The following is a 14536-nucleotide window of genomic DNA, read 5'->3' on the forward strand; positions in this document are numbered from 1 at the left end:
GAAAGTGCAGGAAATGTGTACCATATGCTAATATTAAGATTTTTTTTGTGTGCATCCCTGCAGATTCTTCTGAAGAGGAAGATGCCCCATCATTTGCCCCATCCAGCTCTGTTGATGGCAATAATACAGACTCAGAGTTTGAGAAGGGCTTAAAATTAAAAGGGAAGGGCATGGACCCACCCAAATCTATCTCTACTCCGGTCAAGGATGAATACGAGTTTGACGAGGATGACGAGGAGGAGCGTGTCCCACCTGTGGACGACAAGCATCTGCTCAAGAAAGAGTTTCGCAAGGATCCCGTCATCATCAAGGCAAACAACTTTATCTCCATACCCAAGATGGAGGTCAAAACCTATTCCAAAAGCAACACGCTAACACCAAAGAAGGCTGTGCGCAGGATCCTGTCGGACAGCAACAGCTCGGATGAAGACGACAGTACGTTGTGTTTTACACCCACGACCACACCAAGGCAACCTGCACCTCAGACCAACGCGAAAAGCCGGGAATCCACGTCGCTGAGCTCCAAGCAGCAAAAAGAGAAAAGTAAAGTCAAGAAGAAGAGGAAGAAGGAGACAAAAAATAATGTTAGCAAGGAGGTGCGCTTTGATAAAGTGAACGACAAGTTCTGCACCTCAGACTCGGAGATTGGGGACTTGGAGAGCGAGGACGACAAAGGATCCATGCAGAGTGCAAATTGTGTAAAGGACTCTTCTACGTTGAGCCTTAAAGATCCTTCTGTCTTTAGCTCTCTGTCAGTTTCTTCTTCATCCTCATCGCATGGGAGTCTGAGCTCACAGAAACACACACAGTCTCTGGCAGAGCAGCACCCAAAGCAGTGGAGGACGGACGGCTGGAAGACCGTGTCCTCTCCGGCGTGGTCGGATGTCAGCTCCCTCTCGGACTCGGTCAGAACGAGGCTCTCCAGCGAATCGGACTACTTGTCTGCCGACTCCAGCGTTGAGTCTGTGAAGCAGGTGAAGAAGAAAGTGCAAGATAACAGAAAGAAAAACAACACGCATGCCAGTGCGGTGGACAAAAAGAACTCTGAGTTTTACAAGAACTCGAACACGGATGGAGCCATTTCTAAAACAGACAAAGATGGAAAGGTGTTGAAGAAACACAAAGTGAAACACAAACACAAAAGTAAGGAAAAGGATAAGGCTCCGAGTGTGGTGTTGAGTCAAGACATGAATGAGAAGTTTGTCAAGAGCTTTTCTTTTGACTTTGATGATACACGGCAGAAATCGCTAATTGTCGACACGATGTCGCCTTCTGAAAATAGGGTCAAGCTTTCAAAACATGAGAAAGATCATTTTAAGAAGGAAGACCGATTGTCTAAAGGTAAATCCGAAGACAAGGACTGGCCGGGTAAAGAAACTCAAAGGGTGGTCAAAGAAGAGAGGTCCAAGAAGACAAAGGAGTCAAACAAGGAAAAGGTGAGCAAAGAGGACAAACCTTTGAAGCCTGAGAAGGAGAGACTTACAAAAGACAAGGCAAAGGAGGAGAAGCAGAAAGCCCATAAAGATGATAAAAAGAAAAAGTCTAAGGACAAATCTCTTAAAGTCGACAAAAAGAACGAACAAAAAGAGGAAAAACATTTTAAATCTGAAAAAAGTGTAAAAGAAGAGAAGGAAAAGTCTAAGAGGGATAAAAATATCAAGGAGGAACCTGATTATGAAGACTATGACTTAAAAAATCACTTGCTAGAGGAAACATCGGATGATCCCCATGATCGGTGGCAGTCGGACATGTCTTCTGATAGTTCGCTTTATGGGGATGATAGCTGGGATGCCCCTGTGAAAGAATACAAATCAAATAACGCGGTCAAGTTGATCGTAGAAACAGTGAAGGAGGAAAACAGGGACCGAAGAAAGGAAAATAAAGTCAAAGATAAAAAGCCAGATCATGGGGATAAGCGTCCTGAAAAGGAAACTGCGTCTAAGAAGAAAGACAAGGAGTCCTCTGAGAAGAATAGTGAAAAGAAAAAGGACTGGACAGACAAACAAAAGTTCAATTCGGGTCAGTCATTGGAAAAGGAGAAGAAGCGAAAAGAATCGGCTGAGGGCGTCAAAGAGAAGAAGGAGAAGGACTACGTGGAGGGCAGCAGAGACCGAAAAGATTCCTATGAGTTTACCAAGGAAAGGAAAGACTCCAAGACCAAACAAGAATCTCTGAGAGATGACTATGGGAGTGAGGCCTTCTTTAAAGACAAACCAGAGAATGAAACCACTTGTAAGTCTGACCCAAGAGAGAGGAACCACTCTGGGAAGAAAATTGATGGCGTGGAAAAGAAAGAGAAGTCCAAAGGAGAAAAACACAAGGACAAGCCTAAGGACAGAAACTTGGACCTGGAAAAGGAGAAACCTGAGAAGAACTCAATTGACAGATCAATGAAAGAGAAAGATCTAGAACGGGCCTCCAAAGACAAGCGGGATGGGGCTAAAGAAAAGCATAAAGATTCTCATGTCAAGGACAAAGAAAGGAAGATGTCATCTGAGCAGATTAAAGATAAGAAAGAAAAGACATCCCAGGACAAACATGCTGACAGAGAAAAAGACTTCCTAGAGTTCAAGAAAGAGGAGAGAAAACCTGAAAAGACGAGAGAGAAGACGTGGTACACAATCGCAGATATCTTTACGGATGAGAGTGAAGATGATGACGACAACTACAATGGGGGTGTTGCGAAATTAAGCGACTCTCTCGGACTATCAGATTCTCACCGGAAAGATTCCACACCAGACATTGACGAAATGGATAATTTCCAAACAGATAAACATCTGAAGAAGACACATTCCACAGAAAAACAAAAGGAACATAAAGATAAGAAAAAGGAGAAGGCATCATTCGATGCTGGAAAAGAGAGAAAAGCCTCCATGGATAAACACAAAGATAAAAAGGACAAAGATTCAATTGAGACAAAACACAAGGAGCGTAAGGACCGAGCATCTGTGGATTCAAATCAAGACAAGAAAAGCAAGCAGAAACTTGTTGACAAGAAAGATGCCAGTGAGGAAAAGGGCAAAAACAAATACAAAGACAAGGTAGAGCACTTAAAGGAAAGAAAACTCTCAAAGGGCGGTGGTGAGAATGAGAAATCGTTGTTGGAGAAACTTGAGGAAGAGGCAATGAATGATTACAAAGATGATTCCAATGATAGAAATAGTGAAATTTCATCAGACAGTTTCACAGACAGAGGTCATGAACCCGTTCTGAGCAGCTTCTATGATTCCTCCAACATCAGTATACCCGACATCACCGAGGAGAGAAGAGAGTCTCTATCCATCTCTAATCCGCAGGATAAGTTCAGAGAGAAAGAGAGGCATAGACATTCCTCATCCTCATCATCCAAAAAGAGTCACGACAAAGAAAAGGAGAAAGTCAAGAAAGAAAAGGGGGATAAAAAAGACAAGTCAGAGGAGATCAGAGAATCATATGGCCGCAGAGAGAGCTTGCCCTTTGACAAAGAGCCCATGCCTTTGGAGGCTGACCCTTACACTTTTCCATATGGTTCCAAGGTCGATGGCGAGGATGACTTGGAAAAGACTCTGGAGTTCGAGAAGGAGATGTCCAAAAAAGACAAGACAAATAGTGTCATTAACAGCGAGAAAGTAAAAGACAAAAAGAAGAAAGAGAAGCACAAGGAAAAAGTGAAAGAGGAAAAGCATAAATACTCAGATGGATTTGGCTCCTTCAGACACTCAAAAGAAGAACAAAAGTCCGGAATGAAGGAAAACGCTCAAGTCACGAGTATTAAAGAGAAATCTAAAGAAGACGCTTCTAAATTTGATGGGAAGAATAAGGAGAGAAATAAAGATATCATGGACAAAGATCTCAAAGCCAAGGTCAAAGATGAGAATGACAAATTCAGCCAGTCAAAAGAGACGACTCGAAAGGACAATCGCCCTCGGGAAAAACTTTTGGTCGATGGTGATCTCAGACTAACAAGTTTTGGCAAAATGCTTAGTCTAAAAGATCAAGAGATTGAAGAGCGCCACAAGAAACACAAAGAAAGAATGAAACAGATGGAAAAACTGAGGCATCGGTCAGGTGACCCAAAGCTTAAAGATAAATCTAAATCGAATGAAGAACTTAAGAAGAACCGCAGTGAACTTTCCAAAAAATCAGTGGAGAGTGCTTTGAAAGAAAAAAAGTTCAAAGACACTGGCCTTCCAACCCAAATGATGTCCCCCGATAGAAAGCCGATATCTATTGACAGTCAGAACTCAAAAGACTGGCTTGCTGGCCATCAAATAAAGGAAAATCTTCCTGCATCCCCTAGACCTGACCAGAACAGACCAACGGGTGTCCCCACCCCGACATCTGTGATCTCATGTCCAAGCTATGAGGAAGTCATGCAAACTCCTCGCACTCCCTCCTGCAGTGCAGAGGACTATCCTGACATCATATTTGATGGTCTTGACTGTCAGAATTCCTCGGCCACCACTATGTCCATGAACGCCTGCTCCCCTTCCTTCTTCGACAGATATTCCAACTCATCGAATAACTTCCAGGAGGGAACATGCATAACACCAGCAAAGAACTTGCAATTACCCCTCGTGAGTCGTTCCGTCACCCCTGATGTCAGAAGACCACTTGAGAACGAGTTCAAAGTAGAGGCAGAAAAGTTTTTGCGACAGCAACATATACCGGAAGGCACAGCATTCGAGTCTTCGGCCTCGCATATTACCGAGGACAAGATAGCAGCTGACAGACTTAATTGCCTTTCCCCAACATACTTTTCACCCCCTATTGAGATGATGTCTCCCAGGCCTGACCTATCACAACATGACAGAGTTCCCGATGAAGCGCCTTCTGTAAATTCCCTCAACGATGGCATTGAACACTCGGGGAGTGTTTATAACAGCTATCTCATGAAGCCCTCAACTCCAGTCCATAGACCTGAACCCCAGGAGCCTTGTTTGGATATAGCGGCTCCCCCAACTCCAGCTCCTGCTGCCCTTCCTCCCATGGACATTGATGATCTCTCAGAGCCACAGCAAAGTGGACCGGTTCTAATGCCAGCTCACCCTGTCAGTGTGAGTGACTACTTGCCTCCTGTTGTTGAAGAGCAAGAAGAAGAGGAAGATGAGGAGGATGACGAAGATGATGATTTTGTTGAGGATGGCACAGAAGCTCACCACGCTGAAGACGAGTCCAGGACCGATCCCACGTACTCACTCGGGATTGAGGAATCTGACAAAAAGGCGTGGCTTGAATGTCCAGATAGAAGAGATCCTGACGAAATTCCCATAACACCAACCCATCCACAAGACAACTACATGGAAAACTCGTGTGATCAGTCCTTAGCCTGGAATTCAGAAGTGCTCATGAAATCACCCAATGAGAGTTACAGAGAGGTCGAGGCTGCCGTGTCAAAGATAAGCAGTCCATATTCACACTCTGATTGTGATTTGCAGCATATCCCAAGTGTTATGCCCGTGACGCCACCTCACTCTACTTATTCCAGAGTATACTGTCCATCACAGATATCTGACTCTCATTACGAGGTCCACAAAGACACAGTGGAAGACATCACATCTCCGGAAAGACCTGAAACGGAGGCACTGGAGTCAGAATCACCTCGACTAGAAACTTTCTTCACCGATTGCAAACCAGATCCCGAGGAAGTGCAGATGGGCCTAGAGCCCCCATGTATGATGAAAGACGATATACAAGAGTCTCCCACCTATGTTGCAGAGAACTGCATCTCTGTAGCCCCACCAGTCAACCAAGAACCTGTTGTTTCATGGGTAGATCCATTCCCTAGTGCAGCTGATGAAATGGATGACATGGGACCTTTCTCTATACCAGAGCTTCCTTTCCAGGAGAAGGAGATGCCGGAGCCTGATATAACAACCCCAGAGATTGCGGAGAGTAAGCTCCCACCTCCTCAGACAAGACCTCCCGTTATTGAGACAAACGAAGATCTTGAAATTATGGATGTTGACTTGACAAGTTTGTCCAAAGCATCTTGTTCTCCTGCAATCGTGCCTCCTACAGAATCTGGTCAGGAATTGGTTCCTCCAATAAGTGAGGATGGATATAGACCGCAGTGTGAGTTGGAGCCAGAGCCTCAGAACATCCCAGAGGTTCCTCCCATGAAAGAAACAATCCCAGAGGAGAGGGAAGCTTTTGAAGAACGGAATGAGAATGTCAATTTGTTTTCTACTGAGAGTGAAAAGGACAATGAATACAGGCAAAAAGAAACAATCCCGGATACAATGATGCCGTCTGTTATGGTACAATACTTGGAGCTACCAGCCACCACAAAATCACATATATTAGGACAAAATCCTGTGGTAGTTCTGGGTCCCTCGTGTAGCCCCCATCCTGTTCAGGTTCAATCTGTCTCAATGCCTAGTAGCACACCAGTATCAGAGGCCCTTGAGACAACCGCCAAGTTGTCCGTGACCATACCAGTGTCCGAGGCGCCCAAGAAAATTGAGGAAATACCTCAGAGGATGACCCGGAAAAAGGCTCAGATGCTGGCCAATCAGAACAAGCAGAGCTCTTCGGGATCCTCCTTACCAATCACAACAAGTGTGACCACTTCTTGTGTCACAGTAGAAAAGGAGAAAGAGCTCATCACCTCAACCACAGCTCAGACATCCACTCCTGTACCTGCACTAATCACCAAATCAAAAGGCAGACCTGTTGAGGACGACGACAACCAGTCCCAACATCCACGCAAGAGAAAGTTTCCCAAATCTGGCCAGCAACAGGTGCAGGTTCAGCTTGTGAACACCGCAATGAAGCAGACTCGGGAGATGATCCAACAGACTCTGGCAGTCATCGTGAATGCCATCAAGTTGGACGAGATAGAGCCATACCACAGTGACCGTTCCAACCCCTATTTTGACTACCTTCAGATCCGCAAGAAAATTGAGGAAAAGAGGAAGATTTTGTGTTACATAACACCTCAAGCTCCCCAGTGTTACGCAGAGTATGTGACGTACACAGGCTCTTATCTACTTGATGGCAAGCCTCTGAGCAAGCTTCATATTCCTGTGGTAAGAATTTTGTTTTTGTGTCCTATGCATAAATACTTTTAAAGGAGTAGTTCACTTTTCAAACTTTTCTTTCTTCAGTCGAAAAGAAATTAAGGTTTTTGATGAAAACATTCCAGGATATTCTCCATATAATGGACTTTAATGGGAACCAAACGGTTCAAGGTCCAAATGACAGTTTCAGTGCAAACTGTTCATAGGGCTTTAAACGATTCCAGACGATGAAAGCGAAACGATCGCTCATTTGATAAATAAATAACAAAGTTTAAGTTTTATAAGCTCAAATGCTCGCCTTGCTCTGTTCTGTGATGCGCGTTCGTGACTCTCCTGTTCATCAAAATGAACGAATCTTTTCCCGAGTCAACTCGTTCATTTCGTTCGTTGAATGAACCGAAATGAACCGAATGTGACGCACGTTCGTGACTCTCCTGTTCGAACTCGTTCATCAATATGAACAAATCTTTTTCCGAGTCATTTGGTTAATTCAACGAACGAAACGAACTAATTGACTCGTAAAAAGATTCGTTCATTTTCAACACCCAACCAATAAGCAGCATAATTATACTGAAAAGACGTTGAAGATGTTGATAGGATGGTATTATATATATTATTAATATTATCAACGGATCGCAGGCCCCACGATTCGGCACGCATGTGATTCGCGGATTAACTGCTAAATTTAACCATCGTAGAGTTAAAGTTTATCATTTGGACGGGCCTTTTTTCTTGCCAATAGAGACAATTTGTCTTTGCCTCTCGCAGAGAGAAAGGCGCATTTCAGATAGTGTTAAACACAAAATTATGGCTAAATACGGCCGGGTTTTTTCTCGATTATGTCATATAAAAAAATTTTCGTTGGTGCATTCAGCCTTAAAGTAACAGTAGACTAATATTCATACTGTTGTCTGTGTCATTAATGTTAATAAAATGACAAAATACAGCTTTAACAAAGCAAAAACTATATTTAATTTCTATAGTGAACAGTGTTATTTTACATTTAGGTTTAATTATCAATTTCTGTACCTGTTAGACTTTGTAACTTTGTTCGGCTAGTAGGTTTTGATGTAGTAGCGAAGAATTTCAGGTGTGCTTTAAGTAATAAATGAAACGTGAAGTCACACATAGTCACCCTCACATCGTTTTTTTTGGTTTTTTTTTTTTATCCGATCCATTAAAAATCCATAAATGATCCGAACTGTGAATTTTGTGATCCTTGCACCACTATTTAATATATTATATGGAGCAAGATTTTGGACATTATGCGTTGGTTAAAACACAGAATATCTCCATTAATGCATTTCCATTGTTGAGATATAGAGATGTCCTTCTAAACTATTGTCCCCACTATCCTAGATTGCTCCACCTCCATCTTTGTCGGAGCCCCTGAAGGAGTTATTCAGACAGCAAGAGGCCGTTCGAGGAAAACTAAGACTTCAGCACAGCATCGAGAGGGTAAACTCGCACGCCTTGCCTTTAGTCTTTCTTTATTTTCTCTTCCTGGTTTCTCCCCTCACTTAAAAAAAAAATCTGCAATGTACATTTAAACTAAGCAAGCGTTTCATCTCATTTTCTTATTGTGACTTGCAAACCTTGATGGTTCACTAGCTTTGTCCCGTGATTACTAGACGAATGCTCAAAGGTTATCGATTGGATGTCTCGTCTTACTCTGATTTTATGCTCCCGTACAGGAGAAGCTCATTGTATCGTGTGAGCAGGAGGTGCTGCGTGTTCATTGCAGAGCAGCGAGAACAATCGCAAATCAGGCCGTTCCTTTCAGTGCTTGCACAATGCTGCTGGATTCAGAAGTCTACAACATGCCATCAGAAAGCCAGGTGAGGCCTCGTTTGAACTGTTATTAACACGGTAAAGATGTTATGATGTACATTTCTAACTATTCTTGATCTCCAGGGGGACGAAAACAAGTCTGTGAGAGATCGCTTCAATGCTCGGCAGTTTATCTCCTGGATTCAAGATGTGGATGATAAGTACGACCGCATGAAGGTGAGGAATTTTATTTTTATATATATATATATACACACACACAGATGGAACTCGAAAAATTAGAATATCCTGCAAAAGTTAATTACATAATAAATTAATAGATTAATATGAATTAAATTAATAGATACATTTGATTTAATTTTAAATTAATAGATAAATAAGTTAATAGATACATTTCAGTAATTCAACTTAAAAGGTGAAACTGAGGCTCATTACATGCAAAGTGAAATATAATTTTTTATTTGTTATAATTTTGATGATTATGGCTTCAGCTTATGGAAACCCCAAATTCAAAATTAGAATATTGTGAATATTGTAAGCCATAATCATCACAATTATAATGAATAAAGGCATTAAATATCTCACTTTGCTTGTAATGAGTCTATATAATATATTAGTTTCACCTTTTAAGTTGAATTACTGAAATAAATGAACTTTCGCTGATTATTTCCTCACCCCCATGATGTCATCCAAGATGTCCATGTCTTTCTTTCTTCAGTCGAAAAGAAATTAAGGTTTTTGATGAAAACATTCCAGGATTTTCTCCATATAATGGACTTCAATGGGAACCAAACGGTTCAAGATCCGAATGAGAGTTTCAGTGCAAACTGTTCAAAGGGCTTTAAACGATTCCAGACGATGAATAAGGGTGTTATCAAGCGAAGAATAACAAAGTTTAAGTTTTATAAGCTCAAATGCTCGTTTATCAAAATGAACGAATCTTTTTTCGTGTCATTTGGTTCATTCGACGAACGAAATTAATGAATTGACTCGGAAAAAGATTCGTTCATTTTGATTGAGTTCGAACAGGAGAGTCACACAGAACAGAGCAAGACGAGCATTTGAGCTTATAAAACTTAAACTTTGTTATTTATTTATTAAACGAGCGATCGTTTCGCTTGATAAGACACTTATTCATCGTCTGGAATCGTTTAAAGCCCTTTGAACAGTTTGCACTGGACCTTGAACCGTTTGGACCCCATTGAAGTCCATTATATGGAGAAAAGTCCTGGAATGTTTTCATCAAAAACCTTAATTTCTTTTCGACTGAAGAACGAAAGACATGGACATCTTGGATGACATCATGGGGGTGAGTCAATTATCAGCTACTCCTTTAACTAAAACAACTTTAAAGATGAATCAATGCTGTAGAAGTATTGTTCATTCTCACTTCATGTTAACCAATGAACCTAATGTGAAGTGTTACCAAAAAATGCATTTTATAACCCTTAAATGTGCAAGCTTGTGTATATTTCCCAAAGTCTAACGGTAATCACACTCTCCCGACAGACGTGTTTGCTAATGCGTCAGCAACACGAGGCGGCGGCTCTGAACGCGGTGCAGAGGATGGAGTGGCAGCTGAAGGTGCAGGAACTGGACCCGGCGGGACACAAGTCTCTGTGTGTGAACGAGGTGCCCACCTTCTACGTGCCCATGGTCGACGTCAACGACGACTTCGTACTGCTGCCCGCGTGACAACGACACACACTCAGACTCTGAGAGTTCGGTCTAACGTTAACCATCTATCAAAGAGACATCAAACTAAAGTTCGGTAAGGGCTAGCCGGTTTGAGGAGATTTCTTTGAGGAAGAGAGAAATATATATATTATATAGAGAAACCAAGGTAAAACTCATCGTTTTTCCCCGCCCGAGGAGGAACCGTTCGTCTTTTTTAAACAGGGAGAGGAAAAACACACAACTTGCACTTTTGTCCTCAAGTTTTTTATGCTTTTGTTTGGGATTTGACGATGCTAAACTGCTTTGGGTGAACATAAGGGGCAGTGTTTTTGTATCTGTCCCAGCCCACGCTGAGTTACGACAAACAAAACGAGCTTGAGACGGGTTCGTCCACTGTTGTGCTCCGGGACGAAAGACACAAACGTGCGCGACGGGAGTCTATAATGCTAAAGTGGTGGAAAGAACGACTTTCCTGCGTTTCAGGCCCTATTCAGGACAGCTCGGCGAGGAGGAACGATTGAACGCGTGGGCTGACGGTCCCGGAGACACGCCTGCTTTCACAACGAGTGCATAAGGAAACAAGACCGTCACAAATCACGAGAGACGAGGACTTACAAGGTTTTTTTTTTGTTTTGGTTTATGTCTTTCTTTTACTCGGGCATTTCATTGTTCCCTTTCTGAGGAAGTGACTTGAAAAACACTACAGAGCCAACATTAGTTTAATGGGAAAAAAAATGAAAATTGCAAAAAAAAAAAAAAAAAAAAAAAAAAGGTATTCCGTAAATGATGTACAGTTTTTTATAATCATTAACCAATGTATTCTCGCTGCCTTCTAGATAATTTATTTTGCCACACATTACTGCACAGTTGTAAATAACTTATGTACTGTAACATCACTCAGTTAAAGTGTAAAACAAAAAATAAATGAATTAAAGTAATCATTGTATGTACAGTTCACTTTCGGGCAGCACCCCCCTCCCCTCCCCCCGTCACCTCCCATAATCCCATGGGCCAAACGTCAGTATTTCCATGCATCATCGCGCCGTCTCCACTCCTCCTGATTGCTCTGTCGGGATCATAGTTTCAGATGTAGCAGAGTGATTATGGATTTATTTAAAGATAGTAGAGGTATATTATTCATCCTTTTATTACACAAGTATATATAAACAAAAACAAAAAAAGTATAAACCAAGAAAATGCCTTTATACAGTTAACGTCTCTTCTTTTTTTTTCTAAAGCTGCACAAGTCATAGATAGCATAGTGATTTGGATACACACACACACACATCATGAACTGTACAGTACGCATTTGGATTTAGTATCACACATTGTAATCATGGGAGTTTGTGTGTCATGCCTCTGCTCATGTTTTTAATCTCTCACTAACTTCACCTCTCATTCGTTAATCTTAATCCCGAAGCAATCGAGTTTTTAACTCGTGACTCTTTGAAAGGTCACTTTTATTGCCTGACGCTTATGGCACTGTCCGTGATGTGGACTTTTACACACACACTTTCGTTCTTGGACTCACTGTTTGTATACATGGGCTCACTGACTGTTTTTCTTTTTATATTTAACATCCTTGTTATTCATGGTATTTTTTTTATTTTTAAAAATGCACCAATGTCAATTATTCTCTGATTTTATTTAGTCCGTTTCCATCTTTACAGCACATGCTCGAATTCATCAGTCAACCTAGAGGGGACTCGTGCGAAAGAGGGTGTTTTTTTGTTTTTAAGTTTCAATTATTTTAATTTTTTCAAGTTTCAATTATTATTTTTTTTTTTTGTTTCCATCAGATTTTTTTTTCAAGTTTCCAATAAAAGTTTTTTTCAAGTTTCAATTGGATTTTTTTTTTCACTTTTCAATTATTAGAATTTTTTCAGGTTTCAATTATTAGATTTTTTTTTTTCAAGTTTCAATTATTAGAATTTTTTTTCAAGTTTCAATTGGATTTTTTTTTTCAAGTTTCAATTATCAGAATTTTTTTTCAAGTTTCAATTGGATTTGTTTTTTTCAAGTTTGAATTATTAGATTTTTTCCCCAAGTTTCAATTATTCGATTTTTTTTCCCCAAGTTTCAATTGGATTTTTTTTTTCACGTTTCAATCATTAGTTTTGTTTTTCCAAGTTTCAATTATTAGATTTTTTTTTCAAGTTTCAATTATTCTAATTTTTTTTTTCAAGTTTCAATTATTAGATTTTTTTTTTCAAGTTTCAATTATTCAATTTTTTTTTTCAAGGGTTTTTTTTTTTGTGTTAATTTTTTTGGTTTGTTGGTGGGCGACTTGAAATGTGTTTTGATATCTCACCCTTTCTCATCCCCTGCCTGTGCTTCAGTGTGAGGTTGTGTGACGTTTGCTTAACCCATCCAGGCTAGTGTTTTAATTTGGTTTTCTTCCTTTTGTTCTCATGTGTGGTTGCGAGTCTGTGAAGATCCCACATGACGCAGTTGTGTATGTGTGCATTGAGTCTGGGTGCAACAGGTGTCACTGTTTCCGCAGGTAAAGTTTTGTGAGTGTACCGTGTGCGTGACTCTCGACAAACTCGACCGTTTCTTTTTGTGTTGCAATGAAACCCACTGATTTCAGATCAAGTGCTTTTGATGTTATTCGGTGCATTGATCATCACTAAGCCCCTGTTTACAAGATGTGTGTCCTGATTCCCACAACTGATTCAGTTTTAAAAGGCTTGAAATTGTGATGCGATAGAAAATAAAAGTTGATTTCCACTAAATCAGTCGATCGTACACATGCTTGGCCTACGCTGACCTCAGTCTGCAACACATTACCTCTAATAATCACTCGGATTACTGATTATTCCATATGTATGTTGGATAGATTAGGTGTGGAGCCACAATTTCAAGCCTTGTTTGTCCACACATCCAACTCGACTCCTCCAACACATGTTGAACTCTATATAAATAGTGAGAAATAGCCTATTTATTATCTTTCTGACACCTGTGGTATGTTTGAGTTGAAGGTCTCCGCTGTGTAAATTTTCCTCTTGTAATGCGTGAACGAGACGTTGTACATAGCTGTAAATAATATTCCAGGACGTTTTGCACCCTCCTCTTTGTACTAGTCCAAAACTTGCGTAGAATGTGAGATTCTAACAGCGACGAGACGTGTCGTCGCACTCGCTGCCGGTGATGTAACAATGTATCTTTTTTTTTTGTTTTTGTTTTTTTTGTACAATGTAGTTGAATTATGTACATATTGTTGGAGCAGCTATGGGGAGGGGAGGGGTTTGTGGATGCTATTTCAGTGCTGTCAGAGATCCAGTACTTTCACCTCTTTAGCTGTGTTGATATCCTGCGATTCAAAAAGCGAGAAACTAAAAATGACAACAAAAAACTTAACGGAGAGGAAAAATTCAAAATTGTTATTTTCTACACTTGCATGTACAGAGAGCGCGAGAACTGCTGTTGTTCCTCAGAGATTATGTTCGTAAATAAATTTTTGAAATGACTTGGCTTCTGTGATTTTTTTTTTTTTGATTTTTTTTTTGGGACCTGCAATACCACACATCTGCCACAAGAGGGTGACAAACTCAAGTTCAATATCAATGAGGTTATTTTAACGTTAACAAATGTCACAGCATAGCTTTAACCCATTAAACAAGTCTCAAAGAGACTAAAGTGTCTATTTCTTATGTTTTGGATATTCCTTAATTTTAATTTTAACTTTAAAATATATATATACATATTTCTGTCTATTGTTGTCAAGTGCATATGTGCCTAAAAAGAAATGGTTCATTTAACACTAACCAGGTTCTCACGCACACAATTACTATAATATATTGAGATATATAATATCTCAATATAATAATAATAATATTACTGAGACTAATTGTTCACTAGTTCACTGACACTAAGATTTTTTTTAAGATCCTTTAACAGAAATGAATGAGTAGTCAATGAATTAATAAATACAAACAACTAGTTGATTGTTTAAGAAATACATACGTACTGTAGACCACGTTTGTGCAACAGCTGTAAAATATGATACTTCTAATTTTAGTTTGAATGACTCACAAACATAAAGCGAGACGAAGAGTAAAATTGTACCG

General features: G+C 40.3%; 1 protein-coding gene across 1 annotated transcript in view; it reads left to right on the forward strand.

Annotated features, from left to right (window-relative positions):
* ankrd11 (ankyrin repeat domain 11) overlaps window positions 1-13935 on the forward strand; it is a 161355-nt gene extending 147420 nt beyond the window's left edge. The window contains exons 9-13 of the mRNA XM_039690801.2: window positions 64-7010; window positions 8361-8459; window positions 8696-8839; window positions 8916-9008; window positions 10299-13935. Of these exons, the coding sequence (XP_039546735.2) occupies window positions 64-7010; window positions 8361-8459; window positions 8696-8839; window positions 8916-9008; window positions 10299-10484 (7469 nt within the window). The 3' untranslated portion in view covers window positions 10485-13935. The remainder of the gene's footprint in view (window positions 1-63; window positions 7011-8360; window positions 8460-8695; window positions 8840-8915; window positions 9009-10298) is intronic.
* Window positions 13936-14536: the final 601 nt, after the last annotated feature.

The sequence above is a fragment of the Pimephales promelas genome, chromosome 1 (genome assembly GCF_988280905.1).
Source record: "Pimephales promelas chromosome 1, fPimPro1.hap1.1, whole genome shotgun sequence".
Lineage (NCBI taxonomy): Eukaryota > Metazoa > Chordata > Actinopteri > Cypriniformes > Leuciscidae > Pimephales > Pimephales promelas.